General features: G+C 42.9%; 1 protein-coding gene across 4 annotated transcripts in view; it reads left to right on the forward strand.

Annotated features, from left to right (window-relative positions):
- RERE (arginine-glutamic acid dipeptide repeats) overlaps window positions 1-17,244 on the forward strand; it is a 432,422-nt gene that overhangs the window by 230,578 nt on the left and 184,600 nt on the right. For all 4 annotated transcript variants that reach the window (XM_075328175.1, XM_075328174.1, XM_075328176.1 and 1 more), the window contains one exon: window positions 1,617-1,687. In XM_075328175.1, coding sequence (XP_075184290.1) covers window positions 1,617-1,687 — 71 coding nt within the window. The remainder of the gene's footprint in view (window positions 1-1,616; window positions 1,688-17,244) is intronic.

A 17,244-nucleotide genomic window follows, 5' to 3' on the forward strand; every position in this document is an offset into this window, starting at 1 on the left:
TTAGAGACAGATACACCTACTTCACTGAGAGTGTTCTGGACTTCAGTTGATGTTGTGAACGGGTTCTTCTTCACCAAAGAAAGTATGCGGCGATCATCCACCACTGTTGTTATCCATGGACGCCCAGGCCTTTTTGAGTTCCCAAGCTCACCAGTCAATTCCTTTTTTCTCAGAATGTACCCGACTGTTGATTTTGCTACTCCAAGCATGTCTGCTATCTCTCTGATGAATTTTTTCTTTTTTTTCAGCCTCAGGATGTTCTGCTTCACCTCAATTGAGAGTTCCTTAGACCGCATGTTGTCTGGTCACAGCAACAGCTTCCAAATGCAAAACCACACACCTGTAATCAACCCCGGACCTTTTAACTACTTCATTGATTACAGGTTAACAAGGGAGACGCCTTCAGAGTTAATTGCAGCCCTTAGAGTCCCTTGTCCAATTACTTTTGGTCCCTTGAAAAAGAGGAGGCTATGCATTACAGAGCTATGATTCCTAAACCCTTTCTCCGATTTGGATGTGAAAACTCTCATATTGCAGCTGGGAGTGTGCACTTTCAGCCCATATTATATATATAATTGTATTTCTGAACATGTTTTTGTAAACAGCTAAAATAACAAAACTTGTGTCACTGTCCAAATATTTCTGGACCTAACTGTATATGTATATATGTGTGTATATGTATATATATGTATATATGTGTGTATATGTATATATATGTATATATGTGTGTATATGTATATATGTGTGTATATGTATATATGTGTGTATATGTATATATGTGTGTATATGTATATATGTGTGTATATGTGTATGTATATGTATGTGTATATGTGTATGTATATGTATGTGTATATGTGTATGTATATGTATATATGTGTATGTGTATATATATGTATGTATATATATATATATATATATATATATATAATATATATATATATATATATATATATATATATATATATATATATATATATATATATATATATATATATATATATATATATATATATATAAATATGGCATAGGGTCCTCCTCATATGATACCAAGCATAAATAAAGCCTACGGCTACAGGCTGCTGCCCCCAGCCCTGCGCTTATCTTGGTTGTGTAGCAAAATAGGAGGAATTGCATGTAATTGCAATAAGCAGGCTAGAGCAGGCCAGCAATGCAATTTTTGACATGAAGCCAGATTGTGAGAATGCATTTAGCCCAAATTGCATGTATTTAAGTAAGCAAAAATGTTTTTCCCTAAAAGTAAGCAACCCCTTTAAGGTATTGGGTGGAGAATTTCTCTAAATATCGGAGACCAATTACTGACCTCTTCAATCCTCCGCCACCACGATGGTCGTCCTCGGCCCTGCAGTGATGACAGGCGTTGTCTATCACTTGATTGGCTGCATTGGTCATGTGACATGACTTAATCGCTGCAGGATTGGCGGAGACCACCAGATCTGCAGAAAAGACCGTTCCATTACATTTATTACGCCTTGAACATACTGGAAAGCTATCGTGACCTTATAGAAGTCATCCGTCATTAAATTTGTATCTCCGTTGTGGTATATAACTTTCCCTTATGATGACATGTAACCTTTTCTCCTGTTTCCTCCCTCCAGATTGCGTGTATATTGAGAGCCGAAGACCCAACACTCCATACTTCATATGTAGCATTCAAGATTTCAAGCTGGTGAGTTCACCGTTCCTTATTCATGTCTTGGGATGGCGCTCTGGACGTTTTAAAAGCCATAAATTAGAAGTCAGCGGATTGTGTAAGCGATTTATTTGAAAGGGTCATCTGCTATCACGGTGGTCCGCAAAACAGCAAATGTGCATGTGATATTCCCCTGTCCGTCAACCCTGACTAATTTCATATGCCTCAGCGACCATCGTGTTTTAATTCCATTAGTTGTGTTATCACCGGTAGACATCATGCAGCCACTAAGCTATTGTGAATGAGTCGGTATAAGCTGCGCGTGTTTTATCAGAGCTAATGCAGCCGCGGTGTTGTTGTGAACAAGACCTAATGGTTAGGCCCGTCCTAGACCCCGAGATAGAGTCACTGATACAACCTGAACGGCTTTTCATAGTCTCTCCCACTCATCTGAAAATATGTCAGACATGTCTAATTGCACTCAGCATTTCATCATTGTCACATTTGGTGTGTACATTGGTAATTCCTAGATGGAGTGATGCCGATTTTTGATGGATAAGGAATAAGGAGTATTCTAGGGCTCTGGAGAAAATGGAAGACTCTATCGAGATCTTCAGGCCTGTACGTCTACACAAAACAAAAATTCCCCCCCCACTTTTTTTTCCTTGTGTTGGATCTTGCTACGTGTCCAATGCAAAACCGCGAATGGTCCAAAATAAAGGAAAATTAATATACCGTATTTTTCGGTTTATAAGTCGCACCCGAAATTTAGAGAGGAAAAAAGGCACACAAAAAATGAAATAAAAAAGGGGGGGGTGTCTGTTTTACAATCCGGTGGTCTTTTACCAGGGGGGGGGGGGGGGGGGGGAAGGCAGCGGTAGTAGAGCGGGGTCACAGGATACAGGGGTGAGAGGTAGTGCTGAAGCAGGTTCCAGAAACGGTCAGTGGTGCGGGCTTCACAGAAATGGTGCCCAGTGTTAGCGTGTGCACAGATTGAGCTATTGGCCTAGTGACAAGCTGAGATCTCATCTGCCCTCTCTGCTGCTTGGAGATCAATGGGCTGGAGGAGGCGCAGATGAGATCTTGAGCCGAGAGCTCCTTCTGGGCACGCGCCACCTTCAGGCACCATTATTTGAAGCCCGCACCGCCGATATTTTCAGGATGCCCCTGCCTCACAGCACGGCGCCCCACAGAGCCTGCCTTCTGCGACCCCTCTCCACCACATCTCGGTAAGGTGCATTCGGATTACAAGATGCACCAATCATTTTCATTCCAAATTTTTGAGCGCAAAAGTGTGTTTTATAATCCGAAAAATACGGTAGTCAACTTTCCAGTCTTCTACCACTTCCATCGCGAAGGTCTCTTGACCAGTTTGCAATGACTTGATTGTAGTGTTAACATCTAAAATGTCACCCTTGATGGTGGAAGTACTGGATGGAAGGACCAGGAAAGCCACCGGTCAATTTGGTCTCATTTGTTAATGCATTTGCTAAATCAATTCCACCCAGATGCTTTTGTATTATAAAGTGTAAGCTATAGTAAATATGTATACGCGCAATGTAAGCACGTACCCTGAAAAGCCATCTAGATATATGCCAAAGAATTTGCATATGGACCAAACCTATGAAAATGGATCGGATGTAGTGTGACTTGCACCTTGCACCCCTTTGCTTTTTTCCATTAGTTTAGATTGCCTTGCACACCGGATCCCCTTCTTGTTGCTAGTTCTCGGTGCAGACTTGTGTTTTTCATGCTCGGTGTAATAATGCCTTTATTCCTGTGTTGTACACAATAAGCTGATGCAATGGGAGTTACTGCAGTAGAGGAGAAATCGTGAATTACAATGTGAAGGTTTCCATTCCGGGCAGAATTTCCTGCTGAGTTCCCATAATTGCTCAGGGATATTAACGGCAATAAAGGCCGACTCTTTTGTTGTCAGTATTGGTTTTGCACCGCGCATTAGAGCTGTCTGCAAAACAACATGAATCAGTGCACACAGATACCTGTCGGCGGCACTAGAGCGGAGGCTTGTGCGGAGCCTGTGATTTAATGCCCTGCTAATGCCGCCCCCCCCCCCAGCTTAGCGGCATTATGCGATCTGGCTGTAAAGGTGTGTTTCTGGGCATGTTTATGACATTACCTTCCACATCTGTAGGGCAGTAATTCTTCTATATGTGCCCAGTGGGATGGTGGGCTCGGGTAATGAAGCAGCATGCAATCATCTGATTAAGGTTATTATTTTGATCTAGAGATTCAAGAATCGCATTTAGCGGTAGATTAATTTTATGCGGCGTCTTCTGCTGGTCAGCGGTCACTTCTCATGTTACCGGAGAAGGAAAGCTCATAAAGTGCAAAATCTGATCCTGCATATTCATGTTACACCTCGCCGTGTGGGAATGTAACCTGTGTCCTTTTATAAAACTACAAAGCCAGCGACGGCCTGATACGCATTATTAACTAATTTTTGCTTCACTGGAGTTATTAATCCTTGTTTTGGCAAAAAAAAAATACCGTATTTTTCGGACTGTAAGACGCACCCTGGTTTTAGAGGAGGAAAATAGGAAAGTAAAATGTTAAGCAAAAAATGTGGTCATGACACACTGTTATGGGGCGAGGATCTGCTGCTGACACGGTTATGGGGGTAATGTCCTCAAATTCTCTATTAAGGTACCCCATCTTGGTAATGATCCTCCTTGTATATGATCCCCATCCTTGTATATATGTCCACCATCCTGGTATGTGCCCACATCTAGGTACCGTCTATGCCCACATCCTGATATGTGCCCCCATCTTGTTATATACCATCATCCTGTTATATGGCCCACAAAAAAAATAAACGTTTATGCTGACCTTTCCTCGCTACACGCAGCATCGCACGTCTTCCTGTGTGCCAGCAGCAGCGCCGCTGACGTGTGGAGCCGTGCGCACAGGGATGACCTCATCGCTGTGCGCTCCGCTCTCCACACACATCAGCGAGCCGGCAGACAGGAGGACATCGCGATGCTGCAGGGATCGGTCAATATAGCCACACATGATCACTCCAGGCTGTAGTTGCCAGGGGTGATCACGCGGTCCGGCTGTTAATTATGCGCGCATCCCCCGCCCATCATCCTGCCCACCTGTCAGCGCTGGCTTCAGCGCTGAGAGATGATGGGCAGGAGGATGCATATGAAAATAGGCTAATGAGCAGACCCACGTGATCACGGTAGGCGCTGCTACAGCCTGCTCATGCCGCCGATGACCCGCTCCACCTCAGCACCCTCATTCCCCGTAGCATACATTTGGATTATAAGACGCACCCCCCACTTTCCTTCATAAGTGCGTCTTATAGTCCGAAAAATACAGTGTGTGTGTGTGTATTGTCCAAACGAAGATGACATACTTCTCTGGTTTCCCTTTTTTAGGATTATTTTTTTTGGAAATTATAGCAAAACGAAAATTATGGTGCCAACCAGTCCGCTGCAGGAAGCAACGTGTGGTGCCCTGCGCCGCCTCCGCCTCCGATGTATAGAAGAAAACATTATTGTGTGCAACGTTCAGCCAACCACAATGCTTTATTCATGGTCAAAGGGGTTCTCTCACAAAGACAATACCTTTTTAAAAGGCGCCGAAGTAAGCTGCTGAGATCGCTATAGGGAAGTCGCAGCTGTGGCACGGAAAACAGCGAATTACATGCCAGCCGCTCAGGTGGAAGGTCGCTTAACCCTCGAATGGACTTGGCCAATTAGAATCTGATCCGCTCGGTGGTCACGAGTGACATCCTTGGTCTTAATGTACACTTTGAGCCTTTCGTTGCCAAGATTTCTCAATTTCAGCATCAGAAGGAAGCTCCGAAATTTGCCACTTTTTCACATACACATCTATATAGTGTAATTTTGGAAGAATGTATACTGTACTGTGTACTTTTTGCTGCGGCCCCCTCTTTCGAAAAACAGTCTGTTCTCCTACATAGCTAAAAAAGTTATGATATCACATACCACCCTGTTGGAGGTAATAATGGCACTCGCTGCCTCTCTTAGTTGAATGGATGCATTTGATGCATATATGCCAAACCCAAGTCTCAGGTGTAATGCGCTACACACGTGACACAACATGGAGAGCGCGGTGTCGCAATGTAACATCGCCTTTAATGATTTTCCTTGGTGTCCTATTACAACTTGCGACCTATTGTGACTGCGTCCGAGTCGCAAATGCTTCCGAAGGTGGTGGATTTTCTGCAGTTGGTCGCAAGTCTTGCACGACCCACTTACCAGAGACTTCAATGCAAGTCACATGTGACTGAGTGTTTGGCTGCTATTTGCGCTTTTCATCTACAGCGCTTATGTATTTAAGCATCAGCACTGTGCAATTTTTTTTGGTTGTTGTGTAGCACCAGTGACGCGGCTCTGTTTAATTCTGGTTTACATACAAAGATCAGCTAGTCTACAGTTGGCCGGTCAAATACGTGCAAACGTGCCCAAGATGGGTCACGTAATCTTGGCTTAATTCTAGCCCACGTTTTGGGGCGTTTTAGCATCATACAGGCAGACAGATATAGATCTGTATCTAGCGATAAGTGGTAATGGTTATTGGCATATTTCACAGCAAAAAAAAAAAACATTTAATATGGCCCAGTGAAAAAAATAGTAATACAAAAGTTTATATGTACATTATATATTCCAGAAAATTATTGCAAATACTCATGTTTTTTGTTATACACATTATTTCCTTTTATGTGTATTGAAACTACATTGCTAGAGGTAGCAAAACAATCCCAAAAACCCAGAAGAAATTTGGATTACTCACTCACATTTTGGCAAACACCATTCCAGCTTTTTTTTAGGTCTCTGTGTCAGCAGTGGGGTCCTCCAGGGTCTCCTCCATAATGTTTCATTTCATTCAGATGTTGACTTAAAGTTCGCACTGACACTGATGCCCCCTGAGCTTGCAGGACAGCTTGATTTTTCCAGCACCCATGACAGCACCACGATATAAGGGTGCTGTCATGGGTTTAGAAAAAACACATTACCGGTAAGTAATTACGTATTTTCTTTGGAACTTGCTTGGGGCCGCTTATCCACCATCCAGACTATCCTGCAACCTTTCATCAATTTTTGTCTGCCGTCCATGTCCAGTGAGCTTACCTACAGTGCCATGGGTTGTAAACGTCTTGATTATGTTGCACACTGTAAACAAAGGAACATAAAGATCTCTGGAGATGAACTAGTAACCTTGAGATGATATTTTTCAACAATTTTGGTTCTCAAGTCCTCAGACAATTCTCGTGTCCTCTTTCTGTTCTCCGTGCTTAGTGTGGCACACACAGACACACAATGCAAAGTTTGAATCAACTTCTCCCCTTTTTATCTGGTTTCAAGTGTGATTTTCATATTGCCCACACATGTTATCTTCCGGCAGGTGAGTTTGAATGAGCATCACATGCTTGCAACAAAGTTTGTTACCCACAATTTTGGAAAGGTGCCAACAATTTTATCCAGATACAGTATTTTTTTTTTTCTGTGAAATTATGTTCAAATTGCCTTTTTTTTTTTTTTTTTCTTTTTTGTCTTTTTTGTGTTGTTGTAATACACACAAAGAAAATAAACATAACAAAACATGTGTAATTGCAATCATTTTCTGGAAGAAATGCTACATTTCCTGCAACAATTTCAAAGGTGACAACACTTTTGCGTGTGTGATGTTATTTTTTTCATTATACTATTGTATATTCACTATATAAAAGTGTGAAATATGCTGATAACCATTACCCTCCATTGATTTACATCCCTTTCACTGTTGTAGTGATGTCCTCCAGTAACAGCCCGTGATCATGGAGTAGCTTACACGCACATTGGGACTGTGGATCCTTTTCCCTTTGTTGGTTCCCCCTTGTATTTGGGCTAATGGCTGCATATCACACGCTCGTCTTGTGCATACTTGATGTGCCGTAAGCAGCTGCTTATACCCTACATAAGCTGAAGTGATGTCACCATCTGCTCAGCGTCCTCCTCCGGAGCGTGTGCGGTGCACTGATGCAGCACCACCAGAGACAGCCGGGCGTGCGGGCCCCGGCTACCGCGAGCTGTTAATTTGCCTTGTGCCTTCCATGCTCCAGCCAGCCTTTGAATCTGGGTCATAATGGTACTTTTCTTCCCATTCTCAGATCTGCTCCTCCAGAAAAGACTGAACTACTTATAAAAGGCACGCAACCTGCAGCATCCTCCTAAGGCCGCTTCTCCTTATACTAGCACTTTGTGGTTTATTATTGTCGTTTTTTTTTCATTAGCACAGAGTATATCTAGCACGTTCCTCCTTCCCTCGTATAATTACGGCCATGTGGTTTGAGCTCTTACTGAGAACGTGACGCACACAGGAGTCATAAAAATGCCTTTGTTTTGCAGGTTATATCTATTAAAGACAGATGAAAAGGTATAATATTTCTGTCACCACGCATTGTGTTTGCTCGAAGCCTCATGTTTTCTTATGGTAATATTTATTCTTTTTTTTCTTTCGATAACAATGGAGCATTAAAAAGTGAATTGTATTATATCCTTTGTAATTTATGATAACGCAATAATCTCCGTTTTCTACAAATCACGCGAGTCTCAATTTTGTTCCATTAATATGTATACAAGGGGGGTGATAATGTGCCCACTCCCTGTTTTCTGCAATATTTTTCCATTTCCTTTTTTTGTTGTTATTTTGAAATACAGTGATATGCAATATATGCAAATTGTCTCTCCAGTAAAGGAGACAAACTCTAGCACAGCGCCACCTATTGGAAGTAGCGATCCTAAAAGTCACAAGTGGATTTTTAACAATCCTTTGCAATATGACTCAGGATATATAAGCCAGATCAGAATCCCAATTTGCAGACACTGTGTTTCGGGGTGCTTGCCCCTCGTCAGTGCAAAGTATGGGGGTGTCTGATCTGGCTCATGAGAAAGCCATGTGAGGACCACGGGGGAACACTATTCTCCTTAAGGAGACTTTGCAAGCCAGTCTGGCTGCCAAGTAAGGGGACTTATAGCTGCCACGCCCCTCTAAGAAATATTCAAATTGTCTCTCCAGTAAAGGAGACAAACTCTAGCACAGCGCCACCTATTGGAAGTAGCGATCCTAAAAGTCACAAGTGGATTTTTAACAATCCTTTGCAATATGACTCAGGATATATAAGCCAGATCAGAATCCCAATTTGCAGACACGGTGTTTCGGGGTGCTTGCCCCTCGTCAGTGCAAAGTATGGGGGTGTCTGATCTGGCTCATGAGAAAGCTATGTGGGGACAATATATGATGATTTTGGTATGTTAGTGGTTTTCAATACTATTTTATACACTTGTATGATGCGTTGGCTCCTTTTCTAAGTGGGGAGTCTGCTTTTTTTTTTGGGCTGTGTTCACACCTCATGCCCCTACCTGCCTGATCAGCACTGCATCATGTGCTTCTAGTAACAAAAAAAAAAAAATTAATAGTAATTTTGTCTGGAACAGCAGGCACAATAAATCTAAATATTTCTTATTTAAACGCCATTTGTACCAAGTTACTAACTTTTCCATAAATTAGTGTCACGGTCATGTCTCTATTTTTGGAGACTAGTGAGGAATTAATCATTGGGATCCCTCATTTCCATTTGGGGTTCTTCATGTAAACATTGTTTCTTTTCTTTCAGTACATCAGCAGTTAATGAGTTTTTCAGCTTTTCTCTGACCACCATGGTGGAAGGTTCTGCTGTGGAATTTTCATGTACTCAGGCTTTATCCTTTGTTTTTCCTCCCTGTTTGTCTTACCTTACCTTGTCTTGTTAGTGCAGTGGTGCGGTCTAGTGTACCTCACCTGCCCTTCACGAGCCAGGGCATCTATAGGGTCTTCTTAGGGTCCCAGGTTCCTGCTCGGCAACCGTCCCGGAGATTGTATAGGGACTGGCTAGGAGAGTAGGGACAGCTGCAGGTGAGGATAGGAGGTGTCCCACCATCTCCTCTCAATAGTTCCAGGCCCCCCCACTGTTATTGCGTCCCCGGTGTTCCCTTTGTTAGTTGTATTTTGTTGTGTCAGACGTGTCTTGGTCTGCAAATCCCCCGCCCCACGCTTGTCATACCCGGAAGCTTGACAATTAGGAGAAAGCTTTATTGCTATCTGGTGTGACCGCTGAGATCCCCAGTCATCCTGAGAACAGGGCTAAGAAACAGTCCTCTCCAAATAGAGCAGTGGTCGAGGATGTGCATCTGCTCCATTAATTTCAGTGGGACTGCAGGAGGTAGTCACCGGAGTACAGCGCTGGGGCTTCTCTGTTCTTGGGATCGTTTGGAGTTCACATGGTCGTAACACCAGCAATTAGGTATCAACTTAAGACAAACCTTTAAGTCGGTGGATCCTCTCAATGCACATCTGAAAAACCGTTTTTGACTATTCTAATGAAGCCCTCATTGGAGCAGGCAAGAAAACATAGTGTAAACTCAGCCTTAAAGGCGTATTCTGCAATATTCAGACACCTAAGAGCAGGAGATGGTATAAAAAAATATAAGTACGGTGCTACTCATCCATTAAATCCAGCGGCGTGATTCCGGTGGTCTCTGTATGGCACATAACCAACATGATTTATGAGGCCTCGGCAGCAAATAGATGGTTATTAGTGATGGGTGAGCGTGCTCGCCTCTGCTCGTTACTCAATCGAGCATAAGGTTGCTTGGGTGCGACTTTGGTACCGGGTATAATGGAATTCAATGGGAAACTCGAGCATTTTTAAAGTCCGATGCTTGAGACGTGGCACACACGCTCGCTCATCACTAATGGTTATTGACTCTGAGGCCTATGGATGCAAAGGTCACGTGAATTTACCATTCTTTATTATTTCCTGTTCTTAAAATTTCGGACAACCCCCTTAAGTCAAATAACCTTCCCACTTAAGAAAAATTCATTTTTTGGAAACAGCGCCACTCCTGTCTGTTTAGTATTGCAGGTCAGCTTCATTAAAGTGCATAAGGCCGTGCTGAAACCTGTACATATGGTGGCATTACAGCTGATCAAAAAGATTTGCAGGACAAGCTATGAACACTGCCAATGGACCAGAGCCTTGCAAGCCTTCTCCCCGGTGCCTCTCCTGATTAGTAAGCCCAATATGGCCGATGGACCAGATCCTTGCGAGCCTTCTCCCCGGTGCCTCTCCTGATTAGTAGGCCCTATATAGCCAATAGACCAGAGCCTTGCGAGCCTTCTCCCCGGTGCCTCTCCTGATTAGTAGGCCCAGTGTGGCCAGTGGACCAGAGCCTTGCTAGCCTTCTTCCCGGTGCCTCTCCTGATTAGTAGGTCCAATATGGTCAATGGACCAGAGCCTTGCTAGCGTTCTCCCTGGTGCCTCTCCTGATTAGTAGGTCCAATATGGTCAATGGACCAGAGCCTTGCTAGCGTTCTCCCTGGTGCCTCTCCTGATTAGTAGGTCCAATATGGTCAATGGACCAGAGCCTTGCGAGCCTTCTCCCCGGTGCCTCTCCTGATTAGTAAGCCCAATATGGCCGATGGACCAGATCCTTGCTAGCCTTCTCCCCGGTGCCTCTCCTGATCAGTAGGCCCACTATGGCCAATGGACCAGAGCCTTGCGAGCCTTCTCCCCGGTGCCTCTCCTGATTAGTAGGCCCTATATGGCCAATAGACCAGAGCCTTGCTAGCGTTCTCCCTGGTGCCTCTCCTGATTAGTAGGCCCAGTGTGGCCAGTGGACCAGAGCCTTGCTAGCGTTCTCCCTGGTGCCTCTCCTGATTAGTAGGTCCAATATGGTCAATGGACCAGAGCCTTGCTAGCGTTCTCCCTGGTGCCTCTCCTGATTAGTAGGTCCAATATGGTCAATGGACCAGAGCCTTGCTAGCGTTCTCCCTGGTGCCTCTCCTGATTAGTAGGCCCATTGTGGCATGATACACACATGAAGCAGTGTTGGGCCTACTATTCCAAAGCTATGCCAGCAGTTAGAAGGTTTGCAGGGTTGTGGTCCGGCAGCCATGGACTACCGATAAGACCATTAGATCAAGGTCCTGTGAATATTCCAGACGATTGTGCATATGGGTGGGGAGACATAGATTGTTGCACATTAGTGGTTTCTATGGGAAAGCTGGTAAGCCCCCTATAGAATCATAGAATGGTAGAGTTTGGGGACCTCCAGGGACATCGTGTCCAACCTCCTGCTCAATGCACCTTACCACGGTATATGGTGGTACCACTAGTAATATGAGACGTACAATGCGGCTTTTTTGCAGATGTCGTCAATGGCGTCACTCTCTGTCTCATCTGTCATGGATAATGTGATTTCTTCCGGTTATTGATGGCTGCCGGTCCCTGTATGCGTCTCTCCAGAGCCGGGCTGTGTTGCTGCGAGGAGGCGAAGCCATTTCTGCATCATGTCTTGTGCCGTCTATCCGGAATTAATTAGTGTGATTAACTTTGTGGCACTGACTTCTCCTGCTTAGAAATGTAAATGTCTTGCAACAACCGCTGCAAGTCCGCTTACAAATGATCTCTTAAATGTGTTTTGAAAGGGAATCTGTAGGAGGCTAATAAATCACAGATGGTACTGTACTATGTGGGAACTTCTATTGATTTTTTTTTTTTTTTTTTAACCAAATTGCGTAAGGGAGACATTAGTTGATCATTTAAATGGCTCTATATTAAAATGTAAAATAGGAATGAGAGGGCCATTATAGGATATATTATTTTTTTTTTAATCCTGGTGCTGATTACATTGATCTATATCAGGGCTGCCCAAAGTCTAGGAGCCAATACGCCAAGATGCTACTGTGGCTAAAGCAGGCTTATGCACTGCAGGTGGCTATGACATGATTGGGCATGTTGCAAGTTAACATGCCCCATCATTTTGTGTTTAGGGGTAATAAATGATAGGAAACCAAGGTGTCAGACTGCACAATAGTTCTGTGTCCCTGTTGAGAACATCTGGACTTTTGCAGCTTATTATTAGAAGACCCTTCTATCATTTGGATACTTTTATTTTTCTCCATGAAACTAAGCATTATCCTTAATAAGAGACCATGCCCCCCACTAAACAAACATCGCCCTACACCTTTCAGAATGATATTTGCAATTGTGAGATATTGACATTGGATGTGACAGATGTGTGAAAAGGTCTCTGGCTTCATGGGGAATGGGAAGAAATCCAATGTCAGTAGTTAACAAATTCAAAGGTGAATCCTCCGTGGATAGCTGAGATGTGATAGTGTGTGAGAAGTGGTCGCCTCTTGTGTTTTTGTTTTATTTTTTATATATGATTTGTTTCAAATTCTAAAGTAACAGAGTAGAAAAAGAAAATAATTAAAGAGTATCTATAATCTGAAAAAGACCTATTGTGTAATTCAGGGTTTTGTGTTAAATGTGAAAAAAAAATATTTTTAAATATCACAATTTCTAAAAGGAAAAAAAATGTAGAAATCTTACAATTTTCACACTGGCCACTGGGCTATTTTAGACCCACAATTCATGTATTTTACAGAAGACTGTTTCAGAAGATTCATTAGCACTACAGACAAGTTACAATAACAGGTTATACCTCTATATGCAGCTGATTACAGGATCCCACCAATCACCTCAGCTATCACAGCTCACCTCCTCCTTCTCCTTTACATTACTGATAACACCTCTATATACAATAGATAAAACAGGACCCACCATTCTCAATAGTTGTCACAGCTCACTTCCTCCTGTACAATGATTGATAACACCTCTATATGCAATAGATAACACATGATTCACCATTCACTGTAATGTCACAGCTCACCTCCACCTCCTGTGTAAAGATTGATAACCTCGCTATATACAGTAGATAACACAGGATCTACCTTTCACAATAGGTGGTCACAGCTCAGATCCTCCTCCTGTACAATGACTGACACCTCTATATACAGTAGATAACACAGGCTCCATCATTCACAATGTGATGTCACTGCTCGCCTCCAACTCCTATACAATGATTGATAATACCGCTATGTACAGTAGATAACATAAGATCCACCATTCACAGTAGGTGATGTCACAGCTCATCTCCTCCCCCTCCTGTACAATGACTGATACACCTCTGTATACATTAGATAGCATGGGATCCACCATTCGCAATAGGTGATGTCACAGCTCACCTCCTCCCCATCCTGTACAATGACTGATAACACCTCTATAGTAGATGCTTCACTACAAAAAATACGGTTTGCATCAGTCTATTGCTGCTAATGTACATGTGAATGTACTGGGGGAAAAAAAACAAGTAGAGTCTAGAATAGCCCCAGGGGCCAGTGTGAAAATTTGCAAGATTTCTATGTTTTCATTAATATACATTGTGATATGGGGAAAAAAATGCCCAAAAAGAAAATTTTGCAGAGTAACACAACAACCCGATTTAGACAATAGATCATGTTCTGATGATTGATTCTCAATACAAGAAACCACAGCAGGACGTAGTAACCGTAGGGTTATAGAAGCGGTGCATACAGTAATGCCACATATAGAATACTATCCCTGTTTTTCATAGTCTCTATGGTCTTTCTTTTCCCCTTTTTAATCACAGCTGTTTTTTGTTTTTGTCTTTCCTTTTTAAAGTTTGCGAGAAAATAATAATAATAATCCGAGTTATGTGTTCTGAGAACTGTTGGAGCCAGATCCAACTGGCGCAGGCTCCACTGCATTGTGAGATTTAATAAATCCCCGCCGGCACACAGATCGAACGCAGCATAATGATAGAGCTGCCGTGAAAAAGAAATTGATTACAGGTTTTCAGACAGTATCATTACCGTTCCTTTCTGGAATATGCCAAGGGTAATAGACCATTCTGTTTGGTTAATTTTGCTTATGTGGAATAGCATTGATTACATTATCATCTGCGTTGCATGGTGCAGGTGTACCCGGTGCGCTGGGCCTAACCTGGCACAGTTCATGGGGTGCCTAAATCCGGCGGGTTGACTGTTGATGAGGTGCCTAAATCCGGCGGGTTGACTGTTAACGGTTAGCCCCTTTTAGTTGAGTGCGAAGAGGATGGAGACCCCGATTTGTAATGCATTATTACCTCTAATGACCCTGTCTGTCCTGCTTTGTGGTGTAAATCTGCTGGGGGTGAAGAGGACGGGGCAGGCTGTCTGAGCGATTTGTTGGAAACCGGGCAGGGATAAAGCGTGCAGCCAGAGCCTTGGTAAAGAAGCACAAACAGCTGTGACACATTGCAAGCCTTAAATTACTGAGCGGCGGAGCACAAGCTGCTTCCAAGCACAATATGCAGGTCACTCCGCCAGCACGACTTCTCCTCGCAGCCTTCCAGATCTGCTCATATTCGCCTTGTCGTCAGAGCCAAGGCGGTGGGATTTTTCTGGCTTCCGAAATGACATGTTGGTTCTAAACTAGGTTTTTATTCCCTCAAAATTTTGGTCTGAATATTGAAAAGCTCTGAGTGGTATACATAGACTGACTTGCACTGCGTTACAGAATCCTGCTCATCACTTGATGCCTAGTATTGCCCTTTCCGTCCTATTTTTCAGAAATCTCTCACTATGTTCATGGCATGATCTGTGGCCATACTTGAAGGACACTTGAGATCTTCTTCGGCTTTATGGATCGAATTCATCATTTGCGATGTCTTGAAGTCCCTTTTCTTTCTTTTTTTTGTTTTGTTTTATTCACAGACTTTTACACCAAATTCTTCAAAATAGCTCACGCGATTCATGTATTTGGCAGCAAGTCAAAAATGCTGGTTTTTTTGGCTTTAACATTTATTTTGTGACTCTTCAAAAGTCCCATGTTTGGCTAAAAAGCGGCAAATTGAAAAACTACTCCTGAAATTTTTTTCCAGGCATGGACTGGAGTGACATGCACCCCCAAAATTTGGTGAAAGTAGAATAAGACGCAAATATTAAAGCCACTAAAATGAGCAAATAATTCCAGAAAACTGGAGCAATTATAAGGATAAATCAGGGCCTATATGTCAAGTCATCTGTTCATGCTTCTACTGTACAGAGCCAGTGGCCAATTTTTTTTTTTTTTTTTTTTTTATGGCGACCACCCAAAAATGAAGATCCTTTGATTCCCCAGTTTATAAAGCTGTTCTACTTTCTAATAGAGTAGATTTGAGTGTCTAATTTGCAGTGCGGACTTCTTCGTCCCTTGCTCGAATGTTGGAGACCTTTTGTGATTGCTACACCGCCATGGTGCTCAGGAAGCAAGCATGGGAGTCCTCGCCAAGGTAGTTTGCACTGGAGTACGGTCCAAGAATGGTCATGAACATCAGGCCAAGATCCACCAATGACTTTGATTCAACTGATTTGATTCAAATATATGCACGCACCTTTTTCAGGCACCTGAACCAAGTTGTTCAAGGGGAAGACATCAGGAAACGCAGCCATTCTTTTTCTTTCCTTTTTCTTGAGCATGCTTTCCATATTTTTGACCACTGTGGTTTTTGGGGGTTTTTTTCCGCCATCGTTTTTGTGTACAGGCGTTCTCCGGACCCATTTTCAAAAATGCTGGCCATATACTCATACATCCGGATGTCTTTCTTTTTGAATCTCCCCATTGACTTGTGTTGTAAAGTGTAGAGTGGTAAACACCTGCAGAAGAATGGTCTGGTCACTTCTTTTAACCACTGGTGTCTTTGGAAACCTAAGGCTTTTAAAAGATGCTGAAAAGACTGACAGCAAGTCATTTTTGCATAAAACTGCACGTGTTCATTGTTTAGTTTACGATTTGGGAGTGACATCAACCTAAAACAGACGATGTGTGCCATTACTTGAACTAAGCCATACCATCAGATCCCTAACTTAATTGGACATCCATTGTAGATCTGGTAATATTCATGGCAGTAATAGTACCTCTTACTGTACATTTAATAAGTACTGGAAATTAAAGCGAATCTGTCAGCAGGTTTTTGCTACCCCATCTGAGAGCAGCATGATGTAGGCAAAGAGATCCTGAATCCAAAGATGTATCACTTAGATTACTGGGTGCAGCCGTTTTGACACAATCAGAATTTTTAGATTTAGTCATATAGCAGAGCTGAGTAAGCTTCCCCGCCCGCAACAGGCTCTCTATGGAGATTTGTACATTGACAGAGGGGTGTCAAACAGAGGAGGGGTCTTGCAGGACTGCCATGCACTTGACATTGTAGTTTGAGCAATGATTGCTTAAGCAAACAAACATGGCAAATAGACAACAGATTGGACTGTGACAAGACAGGCAGCCCTGAATTGTCTGTTAACCCTTGCAGCATGCTGTTTTCAACTTACATAGCAAAAACCTGCTGACAGATTCCCTTTTAAAGGGATTTTCCATAATATCCTTTTGACCAATAAATTGTTTCACGTTGTTCTATAACTTTACCTAGATTATGATGAGGGTCATGTGGCCGCCTTGCTTTCCCACTATCTGTAGTATTATATCTGATGTCTGGTGCATTGAGGCTGGGCAGGGATAGAGCTTAGGAAGTATAGCAGAGCGCTGCAGAGCAGGCTAAGGCCAAGTTCACATGTCCAGTAATCATCCATTACAACAAATCCAGTAGCATTCTTTTGGCAAAAAGTTGCTCTGACACCACTTTTTGTCCATTTTTAAATAACTGTTTTTTTTGCTTTGAAGTCTATTGAGAAGG

The sequence above is a fragment of the Anomaloglossus baeobatrachus genome, chromosome 11, assembly GCF_048569485.1.
Source record: "Anomaloglossus baeobatrachus isolate aAnoBae1 chromosome 11, aAnoBae1.hap1, whole genome shotgun sequence".
NCBI classification, from domain to species: domain Eukaryota; kingdom Metazoa; phylum Chordata; class Amphibia; order Anura; family Aromobatidae; genus Anomaloglossus; species Anomaloglossus baeobatrachus.